We start from the raw sequence: 16,074 nt of genomic DNA on the forward strand, positions 1-16,074 counted from the left end.
AACAGTCGACATACCTTGTTGTCAACACTAGAGGCGCATATCGGGAATCCCCTCAGCAGAGAGTCCTCCAGCTCACAAATCATAACCAAACTCATCACGCGCACTCTTATCAGATATGGCCTGTTGCGAAAGCTGTTTAACCGGAAGTGCTTGATAAACTCAGGGAGTCTTGCTATCAAACAAATTCGCAACAAAGACGAAATAAAAATTTGTTTAACCGGATTACAGAGATTTTTACGTACGACGTGATCCATTACTGTTGCGTAGATACGTAACAATGCCTTTAAGTGATGTCGGAAAAATGGGAACTCTGGAACAACTCTCATAACTACGTTTGCTCAAATAGCATTTTGTTTATACAATGTTTAGTCCGCCTCTGAGGTTTTAGGATGGAGAGTATGGAATCTGTGTTTATTGTAAAACATATGTTATGTTATGTTGGTCTTTAAGTAAACTGCCTGTTTGTTAACGATGTCTTTAATCTCACTCTTTTATTTGTGACGCACAAAGTAAACTGCTTAATTGTGATTCTCACCCAGGCACACCAAGTCCATCATGAATTGTGTCAATAGAGATGACAAGTCATAATACCCATATTTATGTGTGTGAGTTTTCATATGGACTAGATTTTTTTTAATGTCTTCAAAATAATCAATGACTTTATTTGTCCTAAAAGGAGAATTGGTTATGCAGTAGTACACAAAAGACAAAAAACACAACTGAACACATTATATAAACACAAAATAGGAAAAAAAAAACAGAGGACAAATGTTAAAATGATTTAAGTCAAGTTAAATTATGACTAAAAATATAAAATCTCAAGATATTGAGAATTTGGCTCCTGGAATAGTATTATACTCATGTCACCAGAAAAATATAATTCACTAAAATGACATATAACCATGAAAACCGTGAAAAATATTATTTTATTTTACAAATCATGAATCATTTATCAGGGTTATTATTTGTCTGCACTCTAATTTGTGTAGGCTTTGAGTTATTGTAATGTTGTGTTTTTTTTAATCCAGCTAGAAAAGTTATTAACCATTGTCTTGTAAAACATAGCCTAATCTACGAGAAAGTGACACGTGTAATGTCTATTTCTGTATTTGTTTTAGGCTGTAAAAGAAAAGAAAATACAATGTCAATGCAGTACTGTGAGCAAAGTACACCGTCTCCCGTCTGAAATATGAATTTCCCAGTAGCCCTTGAAGGCAGCACGTGACTGCCACTCAGTCAGAAGTTCGCACTGAAGTTCACGGCTTCGTTTCCAGTGTCTGTCCACCAGGGGGCACAGCCCGGGGGGAGGCTCAATCCAAAGCAACCACTACACTTCTCCTCGTACCATGAACTGAATCTGTCCGGGACAGACCAGGGAAGATGGCGGCCACTGACCATTCCCGGTCCGAAGCTGCCAAACAGCGACGGCAGGATCAGCTGCAGCGATGGCTGGGCTCGGAGACGGATCGGACGGGATCGGAGGCCCGGGAAAACTTGAGCGGTTCCGTGACGCGGCGGGCGAAAGTCCGATTCGCCCAAGGAGCCGTTTTTATGGCCGCCTGCTCCGCCGGAGACCAGGAGGAGGTGGCAGCGCTGCTCCGGCAGGGAGCTGACATCAACCACGCCAACATAGACGGACTGACAGCGCTTCATCAGGTAGGAAGATTAACGTAACTCTCTGACTGTTAACTACTGCGTTAATCTGTTCAGGAGTTAACCTCCGAGTTGCCGCTAACTGTCGCTCAACTAGCGTCAACGGTTCAACGTTTATCCGTTAACGATCCTCACAGCGAAGGCGCATTAATAACTTATCCTATCGTGGAGTTAAGTTAGAGGTAAAAATGTAAAGTTAATCCAAATGTTTCCGTTGTTTTTAACATAGCAGCTACAGTAGTTTAAAGTGAACCCATCACTTTATCTGTTTTCTAAAGTCGCAGCAGCAGCAGCAGCAGCAGCACTTCTGGCCTGTGCAGACGGGCACAGTTAGGTTGTTAGTTGTTAGGCTGGGCCATCCGCTCTGTTGTATTTAGTCAGTTATAGGCTTCTTTTTCTAGCACACAATATATATGGGGATAACAGTGAGCAGCAGACAGTAAAACCCGGTCACTTAAGAGCCTGTGGGATCATTTTTAGACATGAATAGGCACTGGCTGGCAGGCTTGTGTCAGACAGTCCCTGGCGGAGTCTCAGTAAAATAGTAGGTCATTGAATTCTGGGAGGTTTTCATCATCTTATCAACAGGTCTTTAGTATTTTTTATTCTCTAGGAAGAAAGCAAAAGGGAAGCCTGTTGGTGAAAACTCAGACTACCACTATCAATAGGTTCATCTAAGGAAGAATCAAAGAGGGGGGGGGGGGGGGGGGGTCTGTTTTTTAATTGCAGTTTGAGGATTGTTGCTTTTGCATGTCCCAAATTGGCTGCACTTCTTCTGAGCATGTTCCAGTCTTAATGCAGCTCAGCTCTTAAGATCCCTCCCTCCCCTCAACTTCAGTCATAACACAGAGGAGCAGTCTGGACTACATCACTGTCACACAAGCCCTCAGTGATGCAGTATTTCCTCCTGCTTTTATGATACCGCGTGTCATAAACACATTGCTGTCTATTCGCACGGTGAACTCACAGTCACATGGATTTAACTTTGTTGTGCTTGTCAACATAAAAGATGCTTTTAGTTTTTTTTGTTTTTGATGAAGTTCCCATGACCAGCTCAGATGAGTATGTGAGCATGTTCCTGCCTGGATGTTGGGTGAACGTGCCCTCCTTCGGCCCGATCTACATGTCGGACCGTCACCCAGTGTGGTCCCTCTCCTGCCCTCCATCCCTTTCTCCCCTGTTGCTCATCAGTTGCCTGGCAACCAGAATTAAATATAGGCCCACACTCTCCAAACTTTCCATCGTCTCCATCCAAAGCCTTTCTGTCTTCTCCACTATGCTTTCTCTCTCCTTTGCCCCCCTCCTCCTCCTCCTCCTCCTCCTCTTCTCTCTGTCTCTCTTTCTCCTTCTCTTTGCCAGTTCCCCATGGTGGGGACTTTAGGGATTTCAGATGAAGAAATGGAAAACATTCCTCAAACAGCACAAGCTGCTGTTGTCAAAGGCGATTTCCACAATGAGTCACTTGATGACCCAGTGAAGGAGTCTGCTGGGAGGCCGTGTGTGTGTGTGTGTGTGTGTGTGTGTGTGTGTGTGTGTGTGTGTGTGTGTGTGTGTGTGTGTGTGTGTGTGTGCATGCGCACCCTTGTAACGCACAGGGTGCTGGAAGTGCCCTCTGTTCATTCATTCGGCTTGGAGCCCCTACTTGTCCAGAGGGCTCCCCCTCTGCTGTGACTGAACACTGCATCTGACCTGTTCTGATCTATGAGCCTCATCTCAGGGTCTTAGAATGACCACGTTTTCACCCTACTACCAGACTAATTATCTTATATGATGAAGCTGGGTGGAGACTTGTAGCAGCTTTGTGATTAGTTGATTTAGCCCAAAAGCAAAGCCTCTTACAGTGGGTGGCTTAAGACGGGCCTACAGACACTTGCTACAGACTACTGTGACTTCCTGCAGAGTAACAATGATGATGATGAGTGTCTGGTCACATTAGGGAGTAGAGTCTTGTTCTGAGCAGATGTCAGCTCATCAGCTGTTGACATAGAAACATGTTCCTTGTTTAGGTTGTGTCACACATGTATGAGACAATACAAAAAGAAAAGTTGGAAAACAAGAATACATAAAGGTTGGCTTGATTTTATTTTTTCCCCCTAATTAAAATGAATAGTAAGTTATGTGCCTGACCTTTCCTTTCAGATGAATATTTTGCTGTGTATATCAGTAGATAATCACTATCTGTTTTAGAGCTACTTGCTGGTGTACACTGCTAAAGCTGCTCATGTATTTTTAGCCATGCTAGCTCTTTAGCCATGTTGGTCCGTCGGTCAGTCGGTGCACCACTTTGCACCACCACCTGCTGCCAGCAGGTCCAAAGTTTCGACTTTTTTTGCCAACAAAACAAGCAATATTACAGCATTACCTTGGTAATTTTATGATCAACAGATTAATTGGGAATTATTAATTCATTTCATTGGGAATGAAAATCGTTATTAGTTGCGGTGTTACAGTACATCAGTGCCTTTCCAGTCCTTACACCATCGCTGTGACATTAATAGAGAGTCTGTTATTTTGTGTTAATTCTTACAAGGGAGGCTCGACATTGTCTCAGTTTAGGCAGATCTTTATCTGTTTTAGAGCCAGTTGCTAATGTACACTGCAAAATCTCCTTTTTCAAGTCATTATTGACAATAATTATTATTATTTTCTTTTTTTTTATGAAAAAACTGTTGCTGTTGCAATATTGCAGTCTTTTTCTAGTCCAAATCAACGTACACTGATACTAGTGCAGATATCTGCCTCATTCTGTTTTGTTTCAAGGTTAACACCTATTTCTGGAAAATTATGGAAATATGTTTGTATTTAAAACAGGCTGAAATAATCCCTAGCCACTGCCAAGCTGTTTTAAGAATTATATTTTTTTTCTCATAAATATTACCTAAAATTAAAGCAACATATCATAACATAATCCCATGAGGCCGTCACGGGATTCATCTTGGGACTTGTGTTGGATCACATTGGGAACTTAGCGGTACCTCGCCTCAGGAAAAGCTGCTAAATAGCTTCGCTGTTTCACTCACGCCACAAAATGACTGTTTTGGAAAGTACTTGAGGGCTTTTAGCAGCCCACTTAACAGAAAGTCTTTATAACAAGTAGACACAGTAGTCATTGTTTTAGCCACAGTGCTTTAGTTGAAGTTAATAGTTTTTGGAAGTGTAGTTTTGACTTTCACAACAAACCAAAATAAAGCGGGTCAAAGATCTTCTCTGCTGTACTGAAACTGGACTCGGACTGACTTGTGCTGTCTGGTTCCTACTATTTAATGTGCGTAGTGGGGATTCTTATGATGAACGACAAACAATAAACACTTGCATAGCAATCCATCATGTGGTTGTGTGTCCTCTGGCAGGCCTGCATTGATGAAAATGCTGAGATGGTGCAGTTTCTCGTGGAGAGCGGGAGTGACGTCAACCGAGGGGACAACGAGGGCTGGACTCCTCTGCACGCTGCAGCTTCCTGCGGCTTCATCCAGATCGCTAAGTGAGTGTTGACCTTCACCACACTGACACGTCACACATTGTGATTTAAATAGTATTCAGAAAGTATTGGCCTATGGTGAATTTTAGTTTACAGGTAGATATGGTACAGGATATTGTAAAAGACAACGGTGATGTCAGGTAGTACACATTAAACTAATTTATATTACACTGTAGTCCAGTTTTACTGTCACTGTGTGTTGACTGTGTTTTTTCTTTGTGAAGATACCTGATAGAGCACAATGCTCACGTCGGGGCGGTGAACAGTGAAGGAGAGCTTCCTCTGGACGTGGCCACAGAAGACGCCATGGAGAGACTTCTAAAAGCTGAGGTCAAAAAACAAGGTGAGCAATCATTAATGCCTCCACTCAAACTTACAGCCCCACATTACAATAATCTCAAGTACATGATAACTACAATGTGTGCCATGTTTATGTTATCTTCAGAATTAACAGTGATGACAGGAGTCAAGGCTGCAAAATGATTATTTTTCTACATATCAATTTGACTTATTAATTATAAATATAAGTGCTGAAACAGTGAATTATTTTTTTAAAATTGTAATTATTTAACTAACTATTATTTATTGACGTATTCCATTATAAGCTTTTATTGCCTGTTCAGTTTTGGAGCCCCATGAGTTGCATGTCTAGTAGTTAATCAGTTAATTATAGAACAGAGTTATTTTACTATCTTCTGGCCTTTCCAACTAACATTTTGTCTATTTTCAGTGACGACATGCCACATTCTATCACAAATAATATGTTTTAATGTTGCCAGTGCTTTAAGCCTTTTCATTGTGGAACGTTTTGGTATGTTAAATAATTATGCCAAATTAACTGAGAACTTTCTGCCAAGTGAGTAATTTCACTGATGGGTAGAGGATGAGCTTTTCTTGTAAAAAGCACTTACAATATGTCTGCCCATGAAGTATTAGATGATAGTTTGCAAATGCCATCTGGAAGGAGGCTGCAGATGTAATAATGATGAAATAATGCAAGCACAGTTTAGATGATTAGGTGCTGTATAGGTGCTTTACTGTATATTTCCATGTGCTTTGAATGAGTGGTTCTCAACAGCTTTGGCATGAATTCATTTTTCTACAAGCGGATTCAATTCGGAAATCATGCACAGCTCAGGCTGAAAACCGGAGATGAAAATACTGAAATCATTCTCAAAAATGTACCCCCCCCCCCCCCCCCCCCCCCAATGTGACCACTTTTTTACAAGTGGTCACATTTAAAGCACACACTCTGGGTTGACAAAAATAGGCAAAGAAATGAGGACAGAGTCACCGTGTACCAAATGTTCTGTGACCTTCATAATACTGGAGAGTGCTGAGGCTCCAGGCTTATATCTTTATCACTGTCAAATACACACATGGTTGAGATCCATCATGCAGCTGAAATCACAGATGACAAATGTAAGATAAATGAATATGAAATTGAATATTTAGTCTTTTGCCAAGTGTGTTTTTTCCAGTTTTCAAAGGTGTTAAATCATATTTGTGTCTGTGTGTCTGTGTTTTCACTTGTTTGTTCACGTGTGCATCGCAGGAATAGACGTGGACAAGGCCAGAAAGGAGGAGGAGAGGATCATGCTCCAGGACACCATGGCGGTGCTGGCAGGAGGTGGCACTCTCACACCTCACCCAAACACCAAGGCAACTGCTCTGCACGTGGCCGCTGCCAAAGGCTACATCGAAGTCCTGAAGTGAGCATCAGTCCACACACGAAAGCAATGACAGCTTGTTAGCTTTTGTCTCATTTTAGTATCGCACCATGTCAAACAGATTATATTCATAGACTTGTCCTCTCCTCCTGGATGTCCCTCATCTTCTCCCCTTCTGGTTTGTTTCCCTCCCGTCTTCCTTGCCTTGTTCAGGGTGCTGTTACAGTGTGGGGTGGACGTGGACAGCATGGACATCGACGGGTGGACGCCCCTGCATGCAGCAGCTCACTGGGGACAGGAGGAGGTTTGCACCCAACTTGCTGAAAACATGTGTGATATGGGTGCCGTCAACAATGTGGTGAGTGCGAGACAAACAATCTTTCCTTGGCATAAGCTCTTGTGATTGAAGCCTCTATTTGTGCCATGACTGATGATGCACTGTGAATGTCCTTGTAGGGCCAAACACCTCTAGATGTTGCCGATGAGAGCCTCGCGGACACTCTGGAGCAGCTACAGAAGAAACAGAACGCTGTGAGTCCGCCTTCACACAGGCTCCGCAACTATCTCCCTCAGTTAGATAAACCTGATATGATGGATGGTGTTACAGCGGCGAATGTTCTCTGTGTTTATGTGTGTTTATATTCCTCTTCAGTTACGCAGCTTGAAAGAGAAACAGACTCCTGTTATTGAGCCGAGCCCGCAAATCTCCATGGTACCAGTTCGCACGCGCAGGTCAGTGCCAGTGTGTTGGCGTGTGGGCATGTGTTTGTGTGTGTGTATGTGGGCACACGCTACGCTGTTCCTCAGCTGAATCCCAGTAATCCCAGTACCAGTAGTTTGCATGCACGTATGATGTTAACAGTCCCAGCATTCCCTTGAACCACGTTGCCTCCATCCACCGACATGACGCTGGATAGATGTAGCAGTCAATGGCATTCTGTGTCCCAGGTTCATACTGAATACTTAATGTAACTCTTTTCAGTATGTAGTGAGTACACATTGGAGAATTGATATATAGTGTACACAAAAATACCAATATGTATACTAAAGTTCAGCATGGTTTAATGGGCTCGTTAGGGTTGGAGAGGGAGAAAGATAAAAGGAATGAAATAAGGTAATAAAAGTAAAATAAAACAAAAAGCGTTAATTAAAAAATTTAATTATTATTAAAAACTCAGGTCTCCTGAAAGAGCATTTATATCTTACATATCCTACATCACGACATATGTAATTTTATATCACCATATCAGTATCTATTATTATGCAGTGAATTGTCTGGAAAAGCTATTGCAAATGTATTTATTTTAGTGACAAGACAATGAAATAACATTATACAAATTCTTGTACACATTGCTCACTATGGTCTAATACACCCAGAGATGATATAGTGAGTTACCTCTGTATTAACAATACAGTTAATTCTGTGACGCTTGACACATTTATATCGTCTCATTGTATACGTAGATACAACCCTACTAGCTCTTAGTGAGGTTTTCAAATTTTATACTGGTGGTAGTTCAGAACTTTAAGCGCAATATAAGTTCATATCTTACTACTAAAGGCCAGAGTAGTACAGTATGTAATTAGTGGAAAGCATATACTTTGTAGTGTTCAGTATGTGGTTGGGACACACATTGTTTTGTCTTTCATGTGGAGGCTCTGTTGCTATTTTATCCCCGTGGGTGCGTGTAAAGTTTGCATTATCACACATTGAGGAAAGATTATAAAATGTGTGAAAAGCTGTAGGTTGAAGTGACATAAAGCTAAATGATGATCATGCGATAAGACAGCAATGCTACACATGGCCTCACAGAAAGTGACCCACTGTTCCACCCACCGACGTGTTGATTGGCGCATGCTCGCTCTAATTGGCTGCACGTGGAATGATTGCCCTCACTGATCAGCTCCCTGCATGCCACCTGTTGTTCCACCCCACCTTGGCCCCGCCCCTGCAGGACTTCTATCTCTCGTATGAGCAGTAAAGAAAAGATCTGCCTCCACGAGCGTGAGAAGCACCCGTCTCCTGCCCTGCCGAGCAGCCCGGCTGAGGAGGAGGAGGAGGAAGGCCAGACGGGACAGGGCCAGTCTCAGAGCCAGGGGAAGGCCTCCAGCAGCTCCAGCTCAGAGGAGGAGAGCGAGTCGGAGAGCGACGCAGAGTCCGGTAAGAGAAGCTGCTGTTGTATTTAAGAAGCAACATGTTTTTTCAGGTGGGTTTTATTACTTGTTTTATGATATTAGTGGTGATTTATTAATTGCTGACCTTTGCACGGTTGCAGAGAAAGTGAAAAGCCGAGAGATCATAAACAACTTGAACAACAAACGCAACGCCACCAGCCTGCTTCCTACCTCCATGTCAACGAGTGCTGCTGCAAGCCATGCGAAAAAGGTGAAATATAGAGATATTAGATAGAGATGTCTGTTTTAGCTGCATGACAACAATACTGAACAATAACGATGATGACTTTTACTGGCTCTGTAGCAGGACTCAAGCAAGCCCCCAGCCACCGAGGCCCCGGGCTCCTGGAGAACGTCTCTGAGGAAGGCAGGCAGCTCTGTGACTCTGGGCTCAGCTGGACTGTCCGAATCCAGCCAGGACCCCAGCAGACCTCCAGAGACTGGCCTGGGAATGACCCGCTCTGCCTCCAGCCCCCGCCTCAGCTCGGACGCTGACACCAAGGTACGCACCACGGGCGCTCACATGATTCAAGGATTTATACACCCATGAGCCAGTTAGTGTTGTATAAATCTAACGCCTGACATGTAGCCAAATAAAGGCTTCTTTCACAGCTTCCATTCGCTGAGTCACATAAAACTAGTGATCCGATCTTGCGCCTTGTTCTCAGGAGCCGAGGCTCGCCCGGGTGCCGCCCATTCCAACACGGAGACTCTTCAGTATTCCAGACAGCAGCCCTGACAACTCCAACAGGTGGGCCTGTGCTTTCGTGTGCTTCTGCGCTTGTGAAACCAGAATCTGTTTTTCTGAGTCACTGCATATGTGCCCCTGTCACCCTGTCTCTCTCTCAGTTGGCTAAGCCGTAGCTCCTCTTACACCCGGCGCCTTCATAGTCAATCAGGGAATGATCTCACTAGTTCTACCCCCTCTTTGCTTCACAGGTCAGTCATGCTGCTCACCGCTCTTGTTTGTGTGTGATTGTTTTTGCTGTGTCACAGCTTATTACATTCCCCCAGCAGTGAATACTAATTTATGTGTGTGTGGGGCTGTGAAAGATGCCTTTGTGTTTCCAATGGGCTTTGTCTTTCTAGCTCATCTTATGGAAAGAGACTGGATGACCCCACCGTGACCTCAGCTAGCACAGGAACCAGCTCTGCTGGACTCAGCCGCCTTAATAGCGTCTTGGCCCAGAGGTACTTCAGCTTTATACTAATTCTCCAATTCATTTTTCTCATGTATCTGAAAGATCTGATAGCCACATCTTATATTTCTCCCTAAGACATCCCCAGGAACAGACAGAAAAGAAGGATCAGTCTGCCGTCTCCAACTCTCGGAGCACGACCACAGGCGAACAGGAGACCAAGCAGAGGCGCAAGTGAGTGTGTGTGATTGTGTGTGTGTGTGTGTGTGTGAGTGTGTGTGGCAAAGGGCTAATATTTGTAAACTGTGGGCCTGATGGTGCTGCATTGAATCTAAAAGTGTGTGACTTATTTAGATCATACCTGACACCAGTGCGGGATGAGGAGGCAGAGGCACAGAGGAAGGCTCGCTCCCGACATGCACGGCAATCCCGCCGCTCCACTCAGGTATAAACGCCACCTGTTTGGACGTTCACTGCAAATTCTAGTTTATGAACTTCAAAAATGCCGTGTTTCGGGCCAGTACATGAGACGGTGTCATCTCTTTTTAATTTCAAGGGGGTGACGCTAACAGATCTGCAGGAGGCAGAGAAGACGATGAAGACGGACAACAAAGGGAGAGAAAAGAAGGAGGAGGAAGAGAAGGAGAAAGAAGCAAAAGCGAAGAAGGGAGAGGAGGGGGTGAGAGCCATATATCAGAGTTATAGCCCTGTGTTGGCTACTCCTATATTATGTCATGTGACATCACATAGCGGAGGATACTGTGTTTACAGGAAGTGAGCTGGAGGTCTCGTATTGCCAGTCTGCAGAAGTCCGACCTGCTGGGCCTCACACAGCCCACTGGCACTCCTCGGCCTCCGACATCTGACAGGAGAGGTACGCATCGCCACTTCCCTTTTCTAACAAAATGTATGTTGGTGTTTTGTTGAACTGTTTGATTTGCTCTTAAACGACTGTCTGCTGTCTGGCTTTGTTCCAGATGTTGAGGCCAGCACAGGGGAGAGTGAGACAGAGCGATGGGCCAGGGAGCGCAGGGAGAGGAGACAAGCTCGAGCCAGAAGGAAGGCACAGAGGACCGGGGAGGTAAACACTGCAAACAGACTTTTTATCTGGATGGCTAACAAGAAAGGACACATTCAGCAGTAGCAAATGTAAAAGGAAGCTGGATAAAATGAGTAGCAATGAAAAAAGCAATGTTGTTTTATAAAGACATGTTGTGCTGTCTGTGTCATCTGCAGAGTGATGACAATGATCCCAGTGGAGAGGAAGAGTTCTCAGGCAGTGGGCTGGATCCACAGGTGTGTATGTGTGTGTGCATTTGTTAGTGGTCTCAGTGGACTTTAACCTAAGATGCTGGCCATAACTTGTTTGCTTGTTTTCTCTGTTTACAGACAGACCAACACTTGAGTTCCAGGTATGAATTCAGCCTTTGACCTGTTTGATTTGCCCTCTTTCTTCATTCTGTCAACACAGCCTCAACGATAGCTCTATCTCTGACCTCTGTTCTGCTCGTCTTCTCAGGTCAGACATATCCTATAATGACTGTACCCAGGGAGGAGGCTCCGACACCAAGGATTTTAAGAAGGTCAGCAGACAGAACTGATAGTGAAGTTTTTCTTGTTTGTCCCAGTTATTTACTGCTGTGTGTGTGTGTGTGTATGTGTCAGTTGTTCGAGGAGGTCTCCAGAGAAAACAGTCAGCTCCAGTCACAGCTGCAGGACACCCAGAGGATTGTCAGTCAGACCAGGTTGGACCTGGAAAAGGCCACTCAGGTGATGACACTGACACACGCTGAGTTAAAGACAAACTGTTCTTGTAATCTTCCCCATGCAAAGATAAAAGGAAGCATCTTAAAGTGGTCAGACCAGTTCTATAATTGTGGCCAGTATTCAGCGTTCAGTTCAGGTGGCTATCGCCTGTCATGCTGTCCAACCAAACCTTATTCTATTTATCCCAAATATTATTTTTGAAGATGGAAACATAAACACCTCTTTCTCTGTGTTTTTTAGTTTTTGGAAAAACAAAATAAATGTAAAAACTCTCTAGATCTGGGTCTTGGTTTAATCAGTATTGTGTGACAGTAAAGCTAATGGCTAATGTTAGCAAGACATTGCTGTTTAATTAACATGACTGACTCAGTTCACTGACTTAATGACTCGTCTTTACTTGTGCTCCTGTTACGCCACATTTAAGCACATAAATATGTCGGGTCGCAGATGTTGTGCCGCCATAGTATCACTATTCACTATATAGTGTATTCAGCATTTTTGTGTGGTCTACTGAGAATTATTTTTCCCAATGTATACCCTAAGTGACCCCACAATGTATATATTATAAAACAATTTACAATCAATGGTCCATAACAGAGATTTAGATTTAGACAGCTGCCAGATGAAAGAATTTCAAATTGTTTTGTATTATACCCCAAAGTAGAATTCCCTTTATGTGTAATGACCGGTTTTCGAACACAGCCATGTTTTTGTATTTCCTGCTTGTTGTTTCATTCCACTCACTCTCATTCAGATCGCCCCAAAGGTGATGATGTCTTTAAAGCAGCTGACATGTGATAGTCAGCTGTGAGATTTTGTAACTTTAGCAAGAAGAAATATTTTTTTTTTCTTTTTTTCTAAACACACCAGACTCAGTTCAATACACTAAGTGGTTTTGCCTCTACCGCCTTACTTGGTCTGATATGACCAGTAGCTAATGTTAGCAAACATAGATAATGCTACTGTTACAGTATGTTTTACTCTTTACCATCATCCTGTAATTGTCACTTGTGGACACAGTGGTTGTTGTTCAGCAGATGTTGCAGTCTTGCTTTTATTGGAAATGCAAATTAGCAAAAGAGGGCATCCATATCAAGATGTTGCAGGTTGTAACTTTAATATTCATATTGTTTTGTACGCAGACCTTGTAATGATAATGTAAAACCTACTGTTGTGGCGATGATATTAAGGTTAACGTTATTGATTTGTTGTATCCAACAGAGACAGGAGCGCTTCACTGACTGTTCAGCCTTGTTGGACCTGGAGAGAAAGGTAATGCATCCCTGCTGATGGTGTTACCTGTTGTAGCTTCAACTGCCTCACTACTGCCACCCCTGCTGTGTGTTGAAGCTCTCTCCTCTCTTCCTCCCCCACCTGAACCACTTTCTCACCTGTTTTCACTCACCCTTTGTGGTCCTCCTTCACTTCTACATCACTTTCTCTCTCCCTCACATTTCCCTGGCACCAGGACCGGAGGATGTTGGAGCGGCGAATGGCAGAGCTGGAGGAGGAGCTGAAGGTGAGGAGACGTTCAGAACGAACCTTATCTTGGCCACAGACGCTTTGCATGCTTCTGCTTGATTAGCTTGGCTTTAGCTTGTGCAGGCCAGCAGTGTTGTGGAGGATGGATTCATTTGGTTGTTTTTCACATGAGTGGATATTTCTGTTGGCCAACTGAGCAACTACCTCTTTGGATGTGAAATGACACAATGACGTATAAATTGTCTGACGCTTATTTGATATCTTGCTGAGAGTTAGTTGACAAAGATTGATACGACTCTCGTGTCTTCACTGTAATTATAAATCTACTGCCAGCAGCCGCTTAGCTTAGCTTAGCTTAGCTTAGCTTAGCTTAGCGTAAAGACTGGACGCAAGGGGAGGAAGCTAGCCTGACTCTGTCTAAAGGTAATTTCTCTGCTGGTTGCCTGGTAAGCAGGCCTCTAAAATAAAAGGGAACAATCAGCCACACCTGGATGAGACACGATGCAAGGTGCAGAAAAAGAGTGTAAGCCATTATCAGAGACGACACTCATCCAAGCCATCATTTATTTTCACTGCTGCCGTCAGGTAAGAGATATCGTAGCATCAAGGTACACACCGCTTGTTTTAAAGACAGATTTAATCATCAGGCATCAGTGTGCAGGACACCCACTGTTCTTTCTATAACTTACCAACTTAAAAATGACCCCACTGTCTTCCACTCAACTGTTTAATGCAACATTAATTAGGTGTCCTGCTTTCTTTTTATAAATCAGCTTTTTTCCCCCCCAAAGTGGTCCATTATTTTAACAGTTTAATTAGTTTAAGTTTCTGTAGTTGTTTAATAGGCCTTTTCCAGACATTTGAACATGTCATGGTGGATTAAACAAATAGATGTAATTAATAACATTAAGTTGCAGGTTCTTCGCAGCTTACTGCAACATTTAAATTAAACAGCATTGACGTTATTAGTTACACCTGTGCTTCTCCTGCTACAATGAGTCAAACATATGATATAATATATAATCTTAACATCTAATATCTCATAATCCACTAACATGAAAACAAGCAATAAAATCATATCATGAAATAATTCAAACTGGTTTTATATTTTGATTTGTTTTTCATGTGAGCTCAATTTTTACCACCAGGTTCTGGTTGACCTGAGAGCAGACAACCAGCGTCTTAAAGATGAAAATGGAGCACTGATCCGTGTCATCAGCAAACTCTCCAAATAGACGGGGAGAGAGACACGAAGCGCAGGGACCCCCCCCCCCCGCCCCCATCCATCCATCCATCCATCCATCCATCCATCCCTCCTTCCTTCCTTCCACACATTCCTCCCAGTGCCAAAGAGAGAGAGAGAGAGAGAAAGAGAGAGGGGGAGAGAAGCAGCAGAATGTCCTACGTACATGAACACCACAGCTTGACTTGGATTGTGATGCCTGAACAGCTGGAGTGGCTTTAGTGTGCCTTTTAATGCCCGTTTGTCACAGGTAGACCTGTGGCATGAAGGCCTGTGGCTGCGGTCAGAGGCTCGCACAGTAGCAACGTGAGACTCTGAAACAGCCAGAATGCCCCGCGGCTGGTGCAACACACAAAACACAACATCTACTACGACTGTGCATCAGGGGAACAGGAACATGCACACACATTCCTATGCGTGCATCACATACTTCCTCGATGCACATTCCACGAGCACACGAGGCAGCTTTGGCCTTAAAGCTCCCACTTAGTATTTATTTTTTTTGTGAACACACTCACGTTACACATTCACAAATTTACCCCACTCACAGTTCAAATCTAATGTTTTGTCAAGCAGTGAAGGTTTTGGGTGTAGTTCTTTTGAAAAAAGAAAAAAAACAACAACTCTGAAACCCATTTCAGCCTCTGTCTTTACATTCAGCAACATCCTGATGACAGGGGGAAGTCCATGAAGCTCTGTTGGGTTGTTTTGTTTCCACATGCAAGTGTTTGAACCCACCTACCTCTCCACCTATGCACTTCCCCACATACATTTTTATTTTTGTGACCACAGACACACTCCATGCTCTTAAAACAAAAAAAAATGACCGCAGAACCAGGTCAGTCGACCACAGCACTTTACTCTCTGCAAAGCAATAAAATATCTGCGAGGCTTTGCCCGTCCTCCAGACAGACAAACTCATTTCAGAGCAGCACCTTCTCACTTAGTATGTGGAGGGAGAAGTTATAAATAGCTGAAGGTCAAAGGTCATTGCACAATTATAGAAATTGCTGTTCTGTCAAAGCCTATTATGCTATGAATGGTTTTATTACCATTGATAAAGATATTATTTTCATAGTTTTTCATTGTCAATTCCTCTCTTGCAAGGGAGCATGGTTATGTATATTGAATGTGTATAAATATTAGTCTTGAATAATACCCCCTTTTTGAAGTAAAATTCCATGTAGCCTTTCTTCACATGTTGGTTTTCTAATATATTGAATGGATGTCTGCACCCTAATAAAAAAAAAGTGTGTTTGTAACAACCGCCTGGTTATTATGTACACTGAGAATTTGTATCCACCTCCATCACTAAAATATTACATTACTCTTTGACCCTCTGTGACCAAACTGCTCCCTTTTGAGATTTGTGGTCACCTGGTTGTTTTTCTGCTTCACTCACTATATGCTTGTATCATCCCTGTGTACAGTTGTTCTGTCTTCTAGCAGCAAGATGTCCTATATCAC

The 16,074-nt window shown here is 43.2% G+C and overlaps 1 protein-coding gene across 7 annotated transcripts; it reads left to right on the plus strand.

Moving 5' to 3' along the window:
* The first annotated feature begins 1,379 nt into the window (after nt 1-1,379).
* On the plus strand, nt 1,380-15,866 carry LOC139286503 (protein phosphatase 1 regulatory subunit 12A). 7 transcript variants are annotated; one of them, XM_070907312.1, is made up of 25 exons: nt 1,380-1,656; nt 5,004-5,134; nt 5,356-5,474; nt 6,687-6,843; nt 7,015-7,159; nt 7,258-7,332; nt 7,454-7,533; nt 8,757-8,962; nt 9,078-9,187; nt 9,281-9,478; nt 9,645-9,727; nt 9,826-9,915; nt 10,030-10,167; nt 10,254-10,349; nt 10,470-10,560; nt 10,672-10,794; nt 10,887-10,989; nt 11,093-11,196; nt 11,352-11,411; nt 11,505-11,527; nt 11,635-11,698; nt 11,781-11,885; nt 13,104-13,154; nt 13,351-13,401; nt 14,513-15,866. In XM_070907312.1, the coding sequence occupies exons 1-25, from the start codon at nt 1,381-1,383 to the stop codon at nt 14,597-14,599; spliced, it is 2,766 nt and encodes a 921-aa protein (XP_070763413.1). In that variant the 5' UTR covers nt 1,380; the 3' UTR covers nt 14,600-15,866. The 7 variants fall into 7 exon arrangements, with proteins under 7 accessions (XP_070763413.1, XP_070763416.1, XP_070763414.1 ...); XM_070907315.1 differs by having other exon boundaries at nt 10,066-10,167; XM_070907313.1 differs by having other exon boundaries at nt 9,284-9,478.
* Nucleotides 15,867-16,074: the final 208 nt, after the last annotated feature.

Source organism: Enoplosus armatus, chromosome 6 (assembly GCF_043641665.1).
Source record: "Enoplosus armatus isolate fEnoArm2 chromosome 6, fEnoArm2.hap1, whole genome shotgun sequence".
NCBI classification, from domain to species: Eukaryota; Metazoa; Chordata; class Actinopteri; order Centrarchiformes; family Enoplosidae; genus Enoplosus; species Enoplosus armatus.

Excerpts from the sequence above, each read along its gene's own strand:
- LOC139286503 (XM_070907312.1), top strand. The coding sequence starts at position 1,381 with ATGGCGGCCACTGACCATTCCCGGTCCGAAGCTGCCAAACAGCGACGG. Across the intron at positions 5,135-5,355 it reads GGCTTCATCCAGATCGCTAA|ATACCTGATAGAGCACAATG; the intron begins GTGAGTGTTGAC and ends TTCTTTGTGAAG. Across the intron at positions 11,886-13,103 it reads ACCTGGAAAAGGCCACTCAG|AGACAGGAGCGCTTCACTGA; the intron begins GTGATGACACTG and ends TGTATCCAACAG.